Genomic DNA, 17,613 nt, shown 5'->3' with positions numbered 1-17,613 from the left:
CAGTGCTCCAGTGTCCCCAGTACATACTCGGAGCTGCACAAGCACTGCCAGCGTGGACAGCATAGTGACAGTGCTCCAGTGTCCCCAGTACAGACTCGGAGCTGCACATGCACTGCCAGCATGGACAGTATAGAGACACTGCTCCAGTGTCCCCAGTACAGACTTGGAGCTGTACATGCACTGCCAGCGTGGACAGAATAGCGACAGTGCTCCAGTGTCCCCAGTACAGACTCTGAGCTGCACATGCACTGCCAGCGCGGACAGTATAGAGACCCTGCTCCAGTGTCTCCAGTACAGACTCAGAGCTGCACATGCACTGCTAGCGTGGACAGCAAAGACACAGTGCTCCAGTGTCCCCAGTACAGACTCGGAACTGCACATGCACTGCCAGTGTGGACAGCATATCGAAGTGCTCCCGGGTCCCCAGTACAGACTCGGAGCTGCACATGCACTGCCAGTGTGGACAGCATATCGAAGTGCTCCCGGGTCCCCAGTACAGACTCAGAGCTGCGCATGTACTGCCAGCGTGAACAGCATAGCGACAGTGCTCCAGTGTCCCCAGTACAGACTCAGAGCTGCACAAGCACTGCCAGTGCGGATAGGACAGAGACTCTGTTCCAGTGTTACCAGTACAGACTCGGAGCTGCACATGCACTGCCAGCGTGGACAGCATAGCGACAGTGCTCCAGTGTTACCAGTACAGACTCGGAGCTGCACATGCACTGCCAGCGTGGACAGCATAGCGACAGTGCTCCAGTGCCCCCAGTACAGACTCGGAGCTGCACATGCACTGCCAGCGTGGACAGTATAGAGACCCTGCTCCAGTGTCCCCAGTACAGACTCGGAGCTGCACATGCACTGCTAGCATGGACAGCATAGCAACAGTGCTCCAGTGCCCCCAGTCCAGACCCGGAGCTGCACATGCACTGCCAGCGCGGACAGCACAGACACAGTGCTCCAGTGTCCCCAGTACAGACTCGGAGCTGCACATGCACTGCCAGCGTGGACAGCATAGCGACAGTGCTCCAGTGTCCCCAGTACAGACTCGGAGCTGCACATGCACTGCCAGCTTGGACAGCAAAGAGACCCTGCTCCAGTGTCCCCAGTACAGACTCGGAGCTGCACATGCACTGCCAGCGTGGACAGCATAGCGACAGTGCTCCAGTGTCCCCAGTACAGACTCAGAGCTGCACAAGCACTGCCAGCTTGGACAGCAAAGAGACCCTGCTCCAGTGTCCCCAGTACAGACTCGGAGCTGCACATGCACTGCCAGCGTGGACAGCATAGCGACAGTGCTCCAGTGTCCCCAGTACAGACTCAGAGCTGCACATGCACTGCCAGCGCGGACAGTATAGAGACCCTGCTCCAGTGTCCCCAGTACAGACTCGGAGCTGCACATGCACTGCTAGCATGGACAGCATAGCAACAGTGCTCCAGTGCCCCCAGTCCAGACCCGGAGCTGCACATGCACTGCCAGCGCGGACAGCACAGACACAGTGCTCCAGTGTCCCCAGTACAGACTCGGAGCTGCACATGCACTGCCAGCGTGGACAGCATAGCGACAGTGCTCCAGTGTCCCCAGTACAGACTCGGAGCTGCACATGCACTGCCAGCTTGGACAGCAAAGAGACCCTGCTCCAGTGTCCCCAGTACAGACTCGGAGCTGCACATGCACTGCCAGCGTGGACAGCATAGCGACAGTGCTCCAGTGTCCCCAGTACAGACTCAGAGCTGCACAAGCACTGCCAGCGCGGACAGCACAGAGACAGTGCTCCAGTGTCCCCAGTACAGACTCGGAGCTGCACATGCACTGCCAGCGCGGACAGCACAGAGACAGTGCTCCAGTGTCCCCAGTACAGACTCGGAGCTGCACATGCACTGCCAGCGCGGACAGCACAGAGACAGTGCTCCAGTGTCCCCAGTACAGACTCGGAGCTGCACATGCACTGCCAGCGCGGACAGCACAGAGACAGTGCTCCAGTGTCCCCAGTACAGACTCGGAGCTGCACATGCACTGCCAGCGTGGACAGTATAGTGACAGTGCTCCAGGGTCCCCAGGACAGACTCGGAGCTGCACATGCACTGCCAGCGTGGACAGCATAGCGACAGTGCTCCAGGGTCCCCAGGACAGACTCGGAGCTGCACATGCACTGCCAGCGTGGACAGCATAGCGACAGTGCTCCAGTGTCCCCAGTACAGACTCAGAGCTGCACATGCACTGCCAGCGCGGACAGCATAGCGACAGTGCTCCAGTGCCCCCAGTACAGACTCGGAGCTGCACATGCACTGCCAGCGCGGACAGCATAGCGACAGTGCTCCAGTGTCCCCAGTCCAGACTTGGAGCTGCACAAGCACTGCCAGCGCGGACAGCATAGCGACAGTGCTCCAGTGTCCCCAGTACAGACTCGGAGCTGCACATGCATTGCCAGCGCGGACAGCACAGAGACAGTGCTCCAGTGTCCCCAGTACAGACTCGGAGCTGCACATGCACTGCCAGCGCGGACAGCACAGAGACAGTGCTCCAGTGTCCCCAGTACAGACTCGGAGCTGCACATGCACTGCCAGCGCGGACAGCATAGCGACAGTGCTCCAGTGTCCCCAGTACAGACTCGGAGCTGCACATGCACTGCCAGCGTGGACAGCATAGCGACAGTGCTCCAGGGTCCCCAGGACAGACTCGGAGCTGCACATGCACTGCCAGCGTGGACAGCATAGTGACAGTGCTCCAGGGTCCCCAGGACAGACTCGGAGCTGCACATGCACTGCCAGCGTGGACAGCACAGAGACAGTGCTCCAGTGTCCCCAGTACAGACTCGGAGCTGCACATGCACTGCCAGCGCGGACAGCACAGAGACAGTGCTCCAGTGTCCCCAGTACAGACTCGGAGCTGCACATGCACTGCCAGCATGGACAGCATAGCGACAGTGCTCCAGGGTCCCCAGGACAGACTCGGAGCTGCACATGCACTGCCAGCATGGACAGCATAGCAACAGTGCTCCAGGGTCCCCAGGACAGACTCGGAGCTGCACATGCACTGCCAGCGTGGACAGCATAGCGACAGTGCTCCAGTGTCCCCAGGACAGACTCGGAGCTGCACATGCACTGCCAGCGCGGACAGTATAGAGACCCTGCTCCAGTGTCCCCAGTACAGACTCGGAGCTGCACATGCACTGCTAGCATGGACAGCATAGCAACAGTGCTCCAGTGCCCCCAGTCCAGACCCGGAGCTGCACATGCACTGCCAGCGCGGACAGCACAGACACAGTGCTCCAGTGTCCCCGGTACAGACTCGGAGCTGCACATGCACTGCCAGCGTGGACAGCATAGCGACAGTGCTCCAGTGTCCCCAGTACAGACTCGGAGCTGCACATGCACTGCCAGCTTGCTTGGACAGCAAAGAGACCCTGCTCCAGTGTCCCCAGTACAGACTCGGAGCTGCACATGCACTGCCAGCGTGGACAGCATAGCAACAGTGCTCCAGGGTTCCCAGGACAGACTCGGAGCTGCACATGCACTGCCAGCGTGGACAGCATAGCGACAGTGCTCCAGGGTCCCCAGGACAGACTCGGAGCTGCACATGCACTGCCAGCGTGGACAGCATAGCGACAGTGCTCCAGGGTCCCCAGGACAGACTCGGAGCTGCACATGCACTGCCAGCGTGGACAGCATAGCGACAGTGCTCCAGGGTCCCCAGGACAGACTCGGAGCTTCACATGCACTGCCAGTGCGGACAGCACAGAGACAGTGCTCCAGTGTTACCAGTACAGACTCGGAGCTGCACAAGTACTGCCAGCGTGAACAGCATAGCGACAGTGCTCCAGTGTCCCCAGTACATACTCGGAGCTGCACAAGCACTGCCAGCGTGGACAGCATAGTGACAGTGCTCCAGTGTCCCCAGTACAGACTCGGAGCTGCACATGCACTGCCAGCATGGACAGTATAGAGACACTGCTCCAGTGTCCCCAGTACAGACTTGGAGCTGTACATGCACTGCCAGCGTGGACAGAATAGCGACAGTGCTCCAGTGTCCCCAGTACAGACTCTGAGCTGCACATGCACTGCCAGCGCGGACAGTATAGAGACCCTGCTCCAGTGTCTCCAGTACAGACTCAGAGCTGCACATGCACTGCTAGCGTGGACAGCAAAGACACAGTGCTCCAGTGTCCCCAGTACAGACTCGGAACTGCACATGCACTGCCAGTGTGGACAGCATATCGAAGTGCTCCCGGGTCCCCAGTACAGACTCGGAGCTGCACATGCACTGCCAGTGTGGACAGCATATCGAAGTGCTCCCGGGTCCCCAGTACAGACTCAGAGCTGCGCATGTACTGCCAGCGTGAACAGCATAGCGACAGTGCTCCAGTGTCCCCAGTACAGACTCAGAGCTGCACAAGCACTGCCAGTGCGGATAGGACAGAGACTCTGTTCCAGTGTTACCAGTACAGACTCGGAGCTGCACATGCACTGCCAGCGTGGACAGCATAGCGACAGTGCTCCAGTGTTACCAGTACAGACTCGGAGCTGCACATGCACTGCCAGCGTGGACAGCATAGCGACAGTGCTCCAGTGTCCCCAGTACAGACTCAGAGCTGCACATACACTGCCAGCGTGGACAGTATAGAGACCCTGCTCCAGTGTCCTCGGTACAGACTTGGAGCTGCACATGCACTGCCAGCGTGGACAGCATAGCGACAGTGCTCCAGTGTCCCCAGTACAGACTCGGAGCTGCACATGCATTGCCAGCGCGGACAGCACAGAGACAGTGCTCCAGTGTCTCCAGTACAGACTCGGAGCTGCACATGCACTGCCAGCGTGGACAGCATAGCGACAGTGCTCCCGGGTCCCCAGTACAGACTCGGAGCTGCACATGAGCCAGTGGACTCAGTGCACAGCCGCCTCACACATCCCTGTGTCCCAGCGAAGATGCAGAGCTGCAGATTCACTATTGTCCTTAGTGCACAACAGACCTGCAGATGCACAGTCAAGTACCCACAGTAGAGAGGAAGTTGCAGAAGATTCATGCCCTCCATCCACATACATCGGAGTCCCCCCCCTAGGCACTTGCAACAGTGGTATGCACACCCACATTGTTGTCTGTGCACATGCACCATGGCATTAGTACAGAGGAGCCTGCGCTTGCAGTTAGTTCACAGGCAGCGTGCCACCGATGCGCCTAGCAGAAAACTTAGCAGACTAAGTAATATGCTTATAAGCAAACAGATCAAGCAGCCCAGGCACAACATTTCATGTGTGCGCACACTCAGGAAAAGAGGCAGAAAGAAAGACAGGCAAAGGATATGCAAGAGGATTGCATGATTACCCTTCCCTCTTCGGTCTATCGGAAGGACAATGACCGCAAACCGAGAGCTAGGCTTCTCGCAATACAGCAGCCGCACGCTCATAGCATTCACACACAGAAACACTTGCCGCAAACCAACAAATCTATGGAACATCTGTTCATAGCCACCAAGCGACAACCAAAGAGTGAATATAGGCATGCATTCTCTGTATGTGCACTGGGGCGCTATTAGACAGTCAATGACAGCTATAAGAGACCTCTCCCCCACTCGACCTCCCTGGCGTCAGGCAATCTCTCACCACCACTTGCACCATTAAAATGAAACAGCCACACAGGCTTCCTTCAGAGTCCCAGTGATCCCTTTAGAGATGGGTATTGGCATAGCACAAGACAATGGGCATTTTATTCTTGTCTCTGTGGGACTGCTCCGACTTGCAAAATCCACTCATCCCGCCCTGAGGGCAAAAACATTTCAGAAAAAATGAATGCTCATCAATTCATGGGGGGTTTGGTGGCAGATCAGAATGGCTGCCCGTGAACGAGAGCATGCCGCTCCATTAAGCACGCAGCAGGGCAATTTGGAAGAAAGCGTTGCTGGTTCCTTTGCCCTCCTCACAGTCTTCATGAACGGCTTCATAGCCGGGTGGTGGTGGTGAAGAATCTCATCACCTGCCATTAGGTCCCCAGTGGCTCCATCCCATTTCTCATCCGGCTCGCTTTTGCCCCTAACAAGCAGCCTATGAAAGGCCAGCTCACAGGCTGGCCACCTACTCATTGCCATCAATTTGTCTTGTCTGAGGAGGACACAGTGGGGCACCTGAGCTACCTCCAGCGTTTTGTCTTCCTGACTTGCTTCTGTTCACGCACACTGGGGAACAGCTACTGGGATCTTCAAGAACAGATTTAATTTCACTGCCGTCTTGCAACTAAAACTGGCAGCAATGAAAGCATGCTGCCAGTATAGGCAGAGTTTGTAAACGATTGGTAAGTATAACTATTCCTGTTATGATTCCGCGATGATCAGTTGTTTTAAGTGTGCATTTCTGATTCTGTTATACGACCTTAGAAAGATATATGTTTAGAAAGCTTTACATTCTCGGACTGGCTTCGCTTGGCCTTTCAAACATCGCATGATACAGTTTTGTTTCAATCATATTTTGCTATTGCCATGCAACAAGGGTTGTATAATGGCTGGTTGTAGGCACAGAACCTACTGTCACTTGCCTCACCTTAAACAAATGAAATCACTAATTTCAAATCAGAGTAGAATTGTAATTTGACTTGCTCATAATGATTGTTACTTAGAAGAGTGTCAAGACACTGGCTGACACCATGTCCAACTCAGGAGCGTCACCCCACTGCTCTGAGAGCAGGAAAAAAGGAAAAGAAAATGATAATAATCTCGTTATTATAATTTTATTTTTCTTCGCTACAGAGCTGAATTAGGGTGGGGCAAGCTGGTATCAGAGCCTGGGAGGAATGGTTCATGCACACTCTAAGTGCACATGACGGATAGGCAAGCCGCCTGGGCCTGGCCAAACAGTCATGCACACTTAGCATGTTACCCATCCAGGAGGTAAAAGAAAAAGCCTGGTGGGCAGGGCCTGACTGGCCGTAGCCGGCACTAGGCATTTCCCCTGTGCGCTGGAGGCTGGCTTTGCGGCTATCGGGCCTGGTTTTGTCACTGGGGGCCAGTTTTGCAGCAGGGCTGCAATATCGGTTCCCTGTAACAAAATAAAAGCGGTAGCCGTGCTTTTCACTAGAGCTTTTCAGTTTCACAAGAACCTTCCCTTAGGGGGCCAGTCGAGTAGAATTGCCAGGACTGGTTTCTCTTCCCAATCCGGTTGTGCAGGTGGGGAACATATACAGGTTCCCTGTCCCCATCTGCTTGCAGAACCACAGCGCTCATACCAATCACAACACTACATTGCTTAGAGAAGCCCAGTGGCGTAACAAGGGGCGGGTGCAGTACGCTCCAGACGGCACGAGTTTTGGGAGGGGGCGGCCCCCGCTCTTACCTGTGGCGTCGTAGGGCAGTACTCGCAAGAATCGTCAGCCCACCCCCACTCTTAGATTTGGTCACAAATGCAGAGGTCACCATGGGCGGCCTAAGCCCTAGCTACGCCACTTGGGTAGCCTGTTTGCTTCCGGGACTTGTCAGGAAGCAACAAAGGGGGAAATATGGAGGCGGCCGTGAGGAGGTAAGTAGTTTTAAAAAATGTTTTGTTGCCCCCTTCTACCCTTCTACCCTCCTCCCCTCGCAACTCCTGTTTCCTGCCAGCCGCCACTGGTCTAACTGAAGTACTAGGACAGCTGAATCATGGGTCTCTGCTAGCCTCACTACCTGTCGAGGATGGGTGACAACATGGCATTCACAGTTTTACTTAAGGTTCCATGATAGTTATATTTAAAGTCTTCATTGTGAAGTTGGGGCTCATAAATTTGTTTTGTTGCTCTTTGTTGGCCTTTTTCTTTTGCTGGTGAGAAGTTTGGGCAGCTCCCGGCCTGATGGAGCCTATTTATTTAATACCCCTGAAATGTTCATAGTTTGGTAGTGGTTGCATTATAATTTAATCTATTTCGTGGCACTGCTCAGGAGTGAAGGCGGTCTGCATATAGATCATTCATTGGATTATTGAGGATCCATGATGGGTAATTTCTCTGTTTTCTGTGGTATTTTAAGGATCTACGTCATGCTTGTAGTTAGGTCATGAAAACGATCACTTCTAATACACGTCACTCAATGAAGTGATACAATATAATGTGCTAAAGGGAAACGCTTCTCCGTTTGAATTCTGAAGAGCCTATAACCTACTTTTATATGACGTTTGTTGCAAGATTTACATGGCAAATAAGTCAGTGGCTGAGTTTGGGTTATGGCTCTTAGCGCCAATTCAGACCTTCTCTCTGCTCCGACTTCTCCATCTCTAGTCCTACATTCTGAAATAAGGTGAAAGGAAAATGCAGTGGTTGGGTTAGAGGAGGAGAGCCTGGAATTAGAGATAAGAGCCAATGTCAAAGGCGATTCAAAAATAGGAAATAGAACCTAGATGTCAAGGTAAGAAAAAAGCAGGAAGTAGAACTCGCATTGAAATCAATCGTTTCTGTGGAAAGGATCATGTTGTCTCCTCTATACATATTTTCAAATGCTGTTAACTTCGATGTGTTAATGTACCTAAAAACCATGCAATCCAAAGACACCCAGTATGTGATGTCCTATATGTCACCATATGATGGCCAATATATGTGACCACAATATACCTTATAGGCCAATGGTCAGAACTTCATCTTCAGCAATAACAATGCCACATTTAACACATTGCGACGCTGATTAACACAGCGTCCTACATGCAACACAGTTTTATTCATGTGGCACTGTCTTATAATAATCCATACGACAACACCTTAAATGCCATTCAATGTCCTACACGCCATGTGAAATTAACTTATATATCACACTCAACACTACCTTATATGATACACAACACCACTATATGTCAAGTGACTCCCTGTTATTACAATTTATGCCTCTTTTGTATAGTTCGTGTTTGCGAAGGGTTACTTGCAGCTTGCCCTCCAATGAAAACAATAAGGAAAAAAAATACTGACAGATTCAGTAATAATGCCATTTTGAAAATATCCACCTCTTTACCGGAAAAACCTTACTACAGAGATGAATAGATAAGCTTCTTTAGGCCATGGTGTTCTTAGGAGAAAGCCTGATAGGCCAGTGTAACCAGACAGATCATCCTGCACCATAGGACCCTCGACATACAATGCAGTGGTCGCACTGTATACTCTATGTGACACCTTATTCAACACGACATTTAAAGGCATTGAACACTACCATGTATATCATGGGAAACCCTCACCCAATATGCCATGGAACACAACCTTACATGCCAAGAGATCTCCACCTACTAGGCAGCTGATTACTTATTTAAATGCAATAGGCATCCCTTATATAGCATGGGACACGCCGTAGCCAACATCAGACATCCATAATATCTCAGTAGACAACTACTACCACAGTCTATTTGAACGTGTCTGAGATTTAGCTTGCTGCAGGGAATTAACCCTTCTGTTTGGGTTTTACTTTTTAATGGCAGTTTAGTCACTCTCAATGTAGCACCAGAGTGCATAATGATCTGCCCGCTGTATTTTATAGAACACGCCTGTATACCCAGTGTTTAATTTGTAAAAACGTAATTGCCAGGGCCCTTCTCAGACGGGCACTGCAGCCTGCGCCCCTCATACCCTGCCAATGACAATACATACATAACACCTAACCATCGTTCTCCTACAAGTGTGACAATTCATACTATTTCAGGCCACACACAGCTATAATAATGGCATGAGCGGCTGGTATTATTCATTTTCAATGTATATTAACTTAATAAACACGTTTGATGTGCTCATCTCAAAATTAAAAAGATAACTCCACCATGTGGTGGACTGTCACTAGAGCCAGTGCTGACAATTAAGTGCCGGTGCTGAGCACAGGAAACCACCGGCACAAATTAAGCAGTGCGTATACCCTAATAGTCACACAAGTATTCAATACAACTCTGTCTAATTTATTGGCATGGCCATTTAGACATGCTGCTAAAGTAAATATGTGAACTTTATTCAATGTCACATTCTGTTCAATAGTGGCCAGGTTCCAAGCTATGGTGAAGCCCACGTTTTAAACCCTTAAATATGTGCTGCAAGCCCTCTTAATACACCCCAGAACTCCTGTTTTTACTTCTAGGACACACTCCAAATTACACACTCTGCCTCAAACACTGATTGAGACAAAGCTTTGCAAAAAGCACACTGGAGGCTTACTAAGACTGCAGCTTTACACAGGATCAGAGGCAATGTTTATGATAAAAGATAATGCTTTTTGCCAGTTCTTTTGCATGCAAACACCTGAGAGTTTCTGATTTCCACTGAACTCACAGAGTCGGAGCTGCTATCCTCAGCCACCTGCTTCTTCTGAGAGGATATGGGTGCGGGCTGGCTGATGACCACCTCCTGCATTGGTTCCCTCGAGCTTGACAGCTTCTTGGTGGGAGTCCGGTTATCACACAAGCTGTAGGGACTCAGCTTGGGGTGCACTCGCATGTCTTCCGGAGATTCGTCCTCAGAGTCAGGGAGGGGGGATTCTGTCAAGCCTACGGATACAAGAAAAGCCAGTAGGAAGAGCCTGCTGCAGTAGGAAATTCAAATAAGACGTTGTACGCTCAAATTACTGCTTTTGCCTGTGAAGTGATATCAGATAGACTATTGCAGACCATCATATGTAACAATATTTTATAGTCGTGAAGACCAAGTCGCCTTCAACCAATAAAAATTTAAAATTTATGCTAATGAAAAATCCCGGTGAAATTGAATGTTGTGGAAAAGAAGAGACATGCACACGTTCATAAAAGGGCCAACATAAGGAAGTTGGCTTGGACAGAAATACTTCATGTTATGAAGGGTTACAAACATTTGCCTGGTCCTCTTATGATGTCAATCAATATGAAGTTATGCTGTCCCATTTGAGTAGTCTAGTAAATGGAAGAGACTTTCTTGTACAAAATGTCTTCCTGCTTCATGGGTAATAACTCACTAACACTAGTCTAGGAGGGCAGATATAAGCCAAGTCCCAGGATGACTACTGGTTATGTGCATGATTCCCACTTAAGGTTTGCAAAGTTGTGTCAAGTGGATAACCTGAAAATCTTGCATGGGTCCAGTCGTCATTGACCAACATTGAAAACCTTACTCTAAACAAGAAGGTCTTTTCATTGAGGAGGGTATATGATATGTTTGTCCTTTTCAATCCATTGCTTTTTTATTGAGGGGTCCCAAGTCAGGACTGGAAACAGATTTCAAAGTCAAGGTCTCCTAAAAACATGGTTATTCGACATTGCTTCAGGAGACCTGGATCCATGCCAGAAATTTAGGATATCCAGAGGGACTAAATTGGTGAACAGTGAGTTTAAACTGTAATAATTTACAAAGCCGTTGGTTGTCCTGAAAGCCTGGCCTAGATCCCACTGGACAGCCATGTTTTAAAATAACCGCTGACAGGATCAAGAGGAGAGTTCTGTATCCTTGGTGCATGCAAGACAATTATGATGCATTTCTTCCTGATAAAGCACCTTATTACTTATGAGTCTTTGGCATTATATAAATCTTGATGATGATGGTAATGATGGATACAGTCGGCTACGGATCAAAGAAGGCTGTGATGGTTCAACCCCTTTTAAATTATCAGGTTCCTCACTCGGTCATAAACATCCACTGGAAAACAGAGGAAGAAAGAGTGGTACGTACTCAGGGTCATTTCTGTGCTTGCTGCCATCTCTTCCTCTTCAGCTGCTGCTACCTCGCCCCACTTTACATCTGCAACTTTTTCCAGCCTCTCCTCCAGCTTCCTCACATACTCCAACAACTCCTAAAGGGGATGACAGAGACATCAAATAAAAGGTGAGACTGTAAGATGGGCAGATAAGTGTAGAGTAAGTGCATCCCCCAGGAATTACCCGCTTCTCCCCTCGAAGCTGCTCTTTCTCCATCTGCATGACTTTCAACGCTGAGCGAAGTTCCTTCAGTTCCCGCTTGCCCTCCGAGAGCTGGACCTGCAAATGGGGACATGCATAATTCAAGAACTAAACACACTGTGAAAGCTGCCCACTGTCAACCCAACAATACAATCTTTGAATCCTATCTTATTTTTTAGAAAGGAGCCATGTCGTTGTTCTCCTACACCACAATTAAACATGCTGTAATATGGTATCACCTGAACCTGTTTAATTTTGATTGGCGCTAGATCAAACAATATATTTTCGTTTGAGCCGGTACTTTATTTATACCTTTTCTTTAACTTTTTTTAGTTTTTTGTTGTATACTCAAAAGCAGAAGGAGACAATAAAGTCTATATACAGAAAGTTCATATGTACATTTGATTCACAAGACATTAAACAACAATAATGTGTTTTGAATACACAATATGGACAAACATAAATGAGAAAAAATCATAAACAAACAACCATCCAAATATGTTAATGATCTTATGTTACCTTTAGCAACAAAGTCTAAATATTAATTCATAGACATTCTAAAGATATTGTGTGCATCTAAATTTCAATAAAGGAAGAGTGGGGAAACACAGAGAACACATTAATGTCTAATACATGGGACTTTTCCTCTACATATATATCATGTATCATCATAAGCCATCGCGTTTCGAGTCTCTAATATTGAATATTTGGACTCCCATCAGGGCTCTTGAATTTGGCAGCACTGTTGGTTTCTTAGCAGCAGTATGCTTCTCGTCAGCTCAAACGCGCTGAATACTTTGAAAATCATATTGTGAGGACGCGATCGTACACACGAAATATTTGAGCACATTAAAAGCATCTGAGAATAGATTATTTCGAAGTAGAATCGACCACATTGAGATGCAAACACAGCTTTCAGAATGCTTTGTGAAACAATAAATAAGCAGAGATGCACGTAACGAAATAACTCCGGCTGGAGCACAAGATACAAATACCAGAGCTGACAAGAAGCAAACTGCTATTAAAAAACCAACAGTGCTCCTAAAATCAAGAGCCCTGATGAGAGTCCAAATATTCAATATTAGAGACTCTAAACACGGAGGAATTATGAATTTATTTTCTGTCTATATATAGAGGAAAAGTCCCATGTATTAGACATTAATGTGTCCCTGTGTTTCCCCACTCTTCCTTTATTGAAATTTAGATGCACACAATATCTTTAGAATGTCTATGAATTAATATTTAGACTTTGTTGCTAAAGGTAACATAAGATCATTAACATATTTGGATGGTTGTTTGTTTATGATTTTTTCTCATTTATGTTTGTCCATATTGTGTATTGAAAACACATTATTGTTGTTTAATGTCTTGCGAATCAAATGTACCCATGAACTTTCTGTATATAGACTTTATTGTCTCCTTCTGGTTTTAAGTATACAACAAAAAACTAAAAAAAGTTAAAGAAAAGGTATAAATAAATTACCGGCTCAAACGAAAATAAATTATTTGATCTAGCATGAATTAAAAGACGCCAATCAAAATAAAACCGTTTCAGGCTTTCCCCTTGTTTGACATATATATACGGCCCAGCCAGAACCTGGCCTCTTGGGCCTAACTCCCTTTGTTATCAAGTAATATGGTATCAAGCATTTTATGACATGAAGAATAAACAGATCGACTCTGCTGCAACTTTAATGATTTCTATCACTGAAAATCAGGAGAATTGCCAACTTCATTTAATCAAAACTTGTTGCATCCTTTTTTTATTTTTTCAATGATCATCCTCCTAAATATGTATATATGATTAGGCAATCATTATAACGGATTAAATATCAATCAATTCATTCTATATTCCCAACACATTTTGGATCAATCTATCCAGTATTCTGGAGTGTGCCATTTGATGAACACATACTCTGGAGTAAAAAGACGAGATACCCTAATATCAGAAATAGAATAAAATAACTAATCATAAACATAATCATTAATCCCCACTCCCAAACACTCAGAAGTTTGTTTGCTCTCGCGTCCAGTGGAGTAAGTGAATTCTTTATTGTTTCTGATTATTTAGAATCATTTCAAACATAAAGACAATACCTTGTACAAATAAATAGCTTAGTGTCCATAAAAAAAATAAAAAAGATACATATGAATTTTACATACAAAATATATATAAGTGTGATGATACGAGGTATTAAAATATGCTTTAAAACAGTCTGCATTGTCTACTAGTGAATTTACCCATTAGATGGTGGCCTGAAGTAGCAATATTTTCAAGGAGCCACAAAAACTATATAAGTACCCAGCGGTTGAGTGACTTTCATTCTGTTAAGCACTATATATAACAATTTTGCTGCACAAGCAGACTTGGTTATGCTTTGAGAGTCAAGTCATAATTTTAGTGACTCAGCACAGGAAAAAATTCTGTGGGTTTATTTTTTAAAGTTGTTTTTAAGAACAAGGGTTTGAGAAGCGTACATCTTTGCAAATCAAATTCAGAGCAGCAACAGAGTAAGTGAAGCATTGATTCATTTTTGAAGTTGCAGGTTCTACGGTGTGAATGAGCAGGTGTGAACGTTTTCCAACTAAGGGGTCTATTAGGATGGCGGTCGGAAAATCACTCCAACCGCCATGGTAGCGGGAAAACACCGCCCGCTAGGACCGCGGGAAAACCGCTGGTTCCATTAGTATGCTCTACAGTCGAGATTTGACCGCAGCGGTCACATCTCGACTGTAGAGCATACTACGGCTGCGGCGGTTGCTGCTGCCAGCAGCACCGCCGCAATATCCAAAAAGGCATGTCCTGCATGTCTCTGCACTGCGCGGCAGGCACTGCACAGTGCCTGCCACCTGGTACAGGGACATGTGGGGGGTATCATGGGTATCCCCCAAGTGCACCCACACCCCCCAACACATTGGGGGCACGCAATGGGCCTCCGGAGACATTCTCTGCATGCCTTTCCATGGCGGTCCCAACGCAGCGGAAAGGCAGCTACGGTGGCATCATAATCACTGTACCGGCACCATTTTGGTGGTCCAGTTCCGCCCGCTAGGCTGGCGTACGACAGGCGGTTTTCCGGGTTGCGATTGCGGGCGGATGTCAGCCGCCGGTCTGGCAGTTGCTACCACTGGCCATCCATCCGCCATCCTAATAGACCCCTTAGTCTGTATTCCCGTTATTGGCAGAACCGTAAATCTTATTCGCAGTATATTCTGTCTGTAGGACCTGCTAATTGTCTGCCTTAAGTAACAATGCATTAGCATGATTGGCTTGACATGGTCGGGTGATTCAAGGAGATCTAAATCTGTAGCTCTTGATATTCTAAGTAATTGCATTTTTAACTAAGTTTTACAACTGTGTAAGTCAGATCATTGTAGGACATGTCATCTTCTGTAAGCGTGATCAATTGCAGGCCTTCAAGGGGTTGGTTAAATACATTGACAAGGGACTGATGTTTGCCTTGAAGATCTCTTGTAGGACCAGCTTTAGAAAATGTGGTTTGGTGTGCATGACCTGATGGTGATATTTTGTAACCTCAGATTTTCATGCCAAACAACCTAAATTCCAGAAATAATTTGGAATGGCAAACAAATTAAGGTAGATGAAAGATCTTTGCATATGTCATAGACTACATTTTGTCTACCGTCAATGAGAATGCAAGAGAAAGTCATGATGTCCATATGATAATGTGGATAGAAATTTTGCTTGGGATTTACACGCTACCGGCCGCTCTGACGATTTGGGATTTCGAAACTCAGTTCTTATATACGGGACCGGGCCCAAACAACACACTGACGTTATCTAAGAAATACGAGGCGGTATCTTGTCGGATCTCTTTGAAATCAAGGACCAACTTTCCTGATTCCTTTATGCTGCCAGTTATTTAAAGAAGAATGACCCATAACTAGAGAAACCTATATCTTACTGCTTGAGATTGAATACATATCTCTGCATGGTCTGAAGCTCAACTAAACCAGCAAGCCAAGACTACAGCTGATTGATATCATCTTCATCCCGGGCTCAGGACAAACCGTCTTGTCTACAATTCCAATACACTCTACTCATTTACATCTTGAAAGAATACTACAAATGTAATTGCCCTGAGGAAGCTCCCCTTGAGGGAGAGAAACGCGTTGGCTGATGTATGTTGATAAATGTGGAGCTCTTTGATAAGAAAACTTGAATAAAGAAGATAATCCTTGCACACAAACATTATTCTCTTTGTACTTCTTTTCATTACGTGCACCCCCAACCAAACCCATAAACAGAAATTTTGTTTGTATGACCCTTATTATCACTTCTTCTATCGGGCAATGGAGTACTGTGTTTAACCTGCAAAGGGCTAAGATTTTACTAGTTGATTTCTTTTTTTTGCGTTCTATGTAATTGTGGTTTACCAGTGTCTAAAGACCAGTCCCATAGCTAACTGCAGGGGCTGCTCCTCCGCTTAAGCAGAGGAGCATCGCCCCACCTGCTGCAAGCACAGCAGGCACACACGAATAAGGCTCTTTTGTTACCGCCAGCCTGACATGCGCAGTACACGACCAGCAGTCCACCGTCTGCAAAACAGCCAAGGGGTTGCTGGCACAGGCCCCCAGCCTCAAAATGAGTGATGGGTTAGCCTGCTCCCACGAATACTGGAGCTGCTCTCAACACAAGAGCAGCTCCAGGATTGGTTGTATTGGTGTCCACTGGGCAGGAAGGAAGTCCTTCTCTTTTCTGCTCGTGGACACCAATCAGAAAGAAAGGTGCGCACTGTGGGAGCAATATATGGCGAGCCTGGCGCAGTAGCATCCCACCATATTTTTATAGATTAGCTGCAACTGGATAATTGTATAATGGCATGTGCTTCAGCCTGACTGGCTCTAACACAATACTTTGGGGGATTTGTTCCTATTTTTTCGGAACACTATCACTTTCGTTTTGGAGATGTCTGCAGCCAGTTTATAAGAGTGTAGTTGTCGCAGAGAATGCTTTAGGCCAACTTCCGTCTGATCTAAGATGACTAAGTCATCAACATATTGGAGAATCTGACCCTGATGTGGGCCTATAATGGGAAGGAAAGACTTGCCCTGGATGGGGCCTCACATAATTCAGTGGTGTAACAATTGACAAGGATGGGAGCCAGAATACGTGGCCTGATAACAGAATCTCAAAGATCTACTGGGTAAAAAACCTAAGATTTGTAAAGATATAGAGGCCTTTCTCAGAAGATGTGAGAACCTGCCACTTTATGGGAGGCTAAATATCATTAAGATGTTGATTCTTGGCAAAGCGACCTTTTTGTTTAACACCATACCATTGACATGGTCCAAAAACCAGATCCGAGAACTATAAGGAATTAAAAAACATAAATAAAATGAAAGTCAGGCAGCAAGTCTGTCCCTGGTTTAGAACTCTTTGTGGATTCCACGTTTAAGGGTGGCTCAGTTATTAACTCTATAGAAATGAATCCACAAGGAGAGGGTGCATGATCTGTACTCCTTGTGGTGCATACCTCAGAATCAGACATTCCAATATCTTCCTCTTTTCTATCTCTAACTTCACAAAAAAGGAAACATGTAATAGTTAATGGTCTTCTGTGAGTTCCCCCATGCCATTAATTACTACCCGAAATTCCATTAAGCTTATTTTTATTTGTTTTATTTTTTTGTTCTTCTCCCTTTTAGTCAAGGTTTTGTCTCTGATGATAAAGGCTAGACGACTTTGCTGGGTAAGTGCTTTTCTTGATGGCAGCAGGAGTTTTGAAGTCTGCGTCATTGTCACCAGCATGTGTG

General features: G+C 47.2%; 1 protein-coding gene across 3 annotated transcripts in view; it reads right to left on the bottom strand.

Moving 5' to 3' along the window:
- CALCOCO1 (calcium binding and coiled-coil domain 1) overlaps positions 1-17,613 on the bottom strand; it is a 239,259-nt gene that overhangs the window by 59,967 nt on the left and 161,679 nt on the right. For all 3 annotated transcript variants that reach the window (XM_086965206.1, XM_086965221.1, XM_086965212.1), the window contains exons 11-13: positions 11,818-11,913; positions 11,609-11,729; positions 10,244-10,458 (exon numbers count right to left, since the gene is read on the bottom strand). In XM_086965206.1, coding sequence (XP_086821332.1) covers positions 10,244-10,458; positions 11,609-11,729; positions 11,818-11,913 — 432 coding nt within the window. The remainder of the gene's footprint in view (positions 1-10,243; positions 10,459-11,608; positions 11,730-11,817; positions 11,914-17,613) is intronic.

The sequence above is a fragment of the Lissotriton vulgaris genome, chromosome 1_1 (genome assembly GCF_964263255.1).
Source record: "Lissotriton vulgaris chromosome 1_1, aLisVul1.2, whole genome shotgun sequence".
Classification (NCBI taxonomy): Eukaryota; Metazoa; Chordata; class Amphibia; order Caudata; family Salamandridae; genus Lissotriton; species Lissotriton vulgaris.
This window is presented reverse-complemented; position numbering and strand designations above follow the sequence as displayed.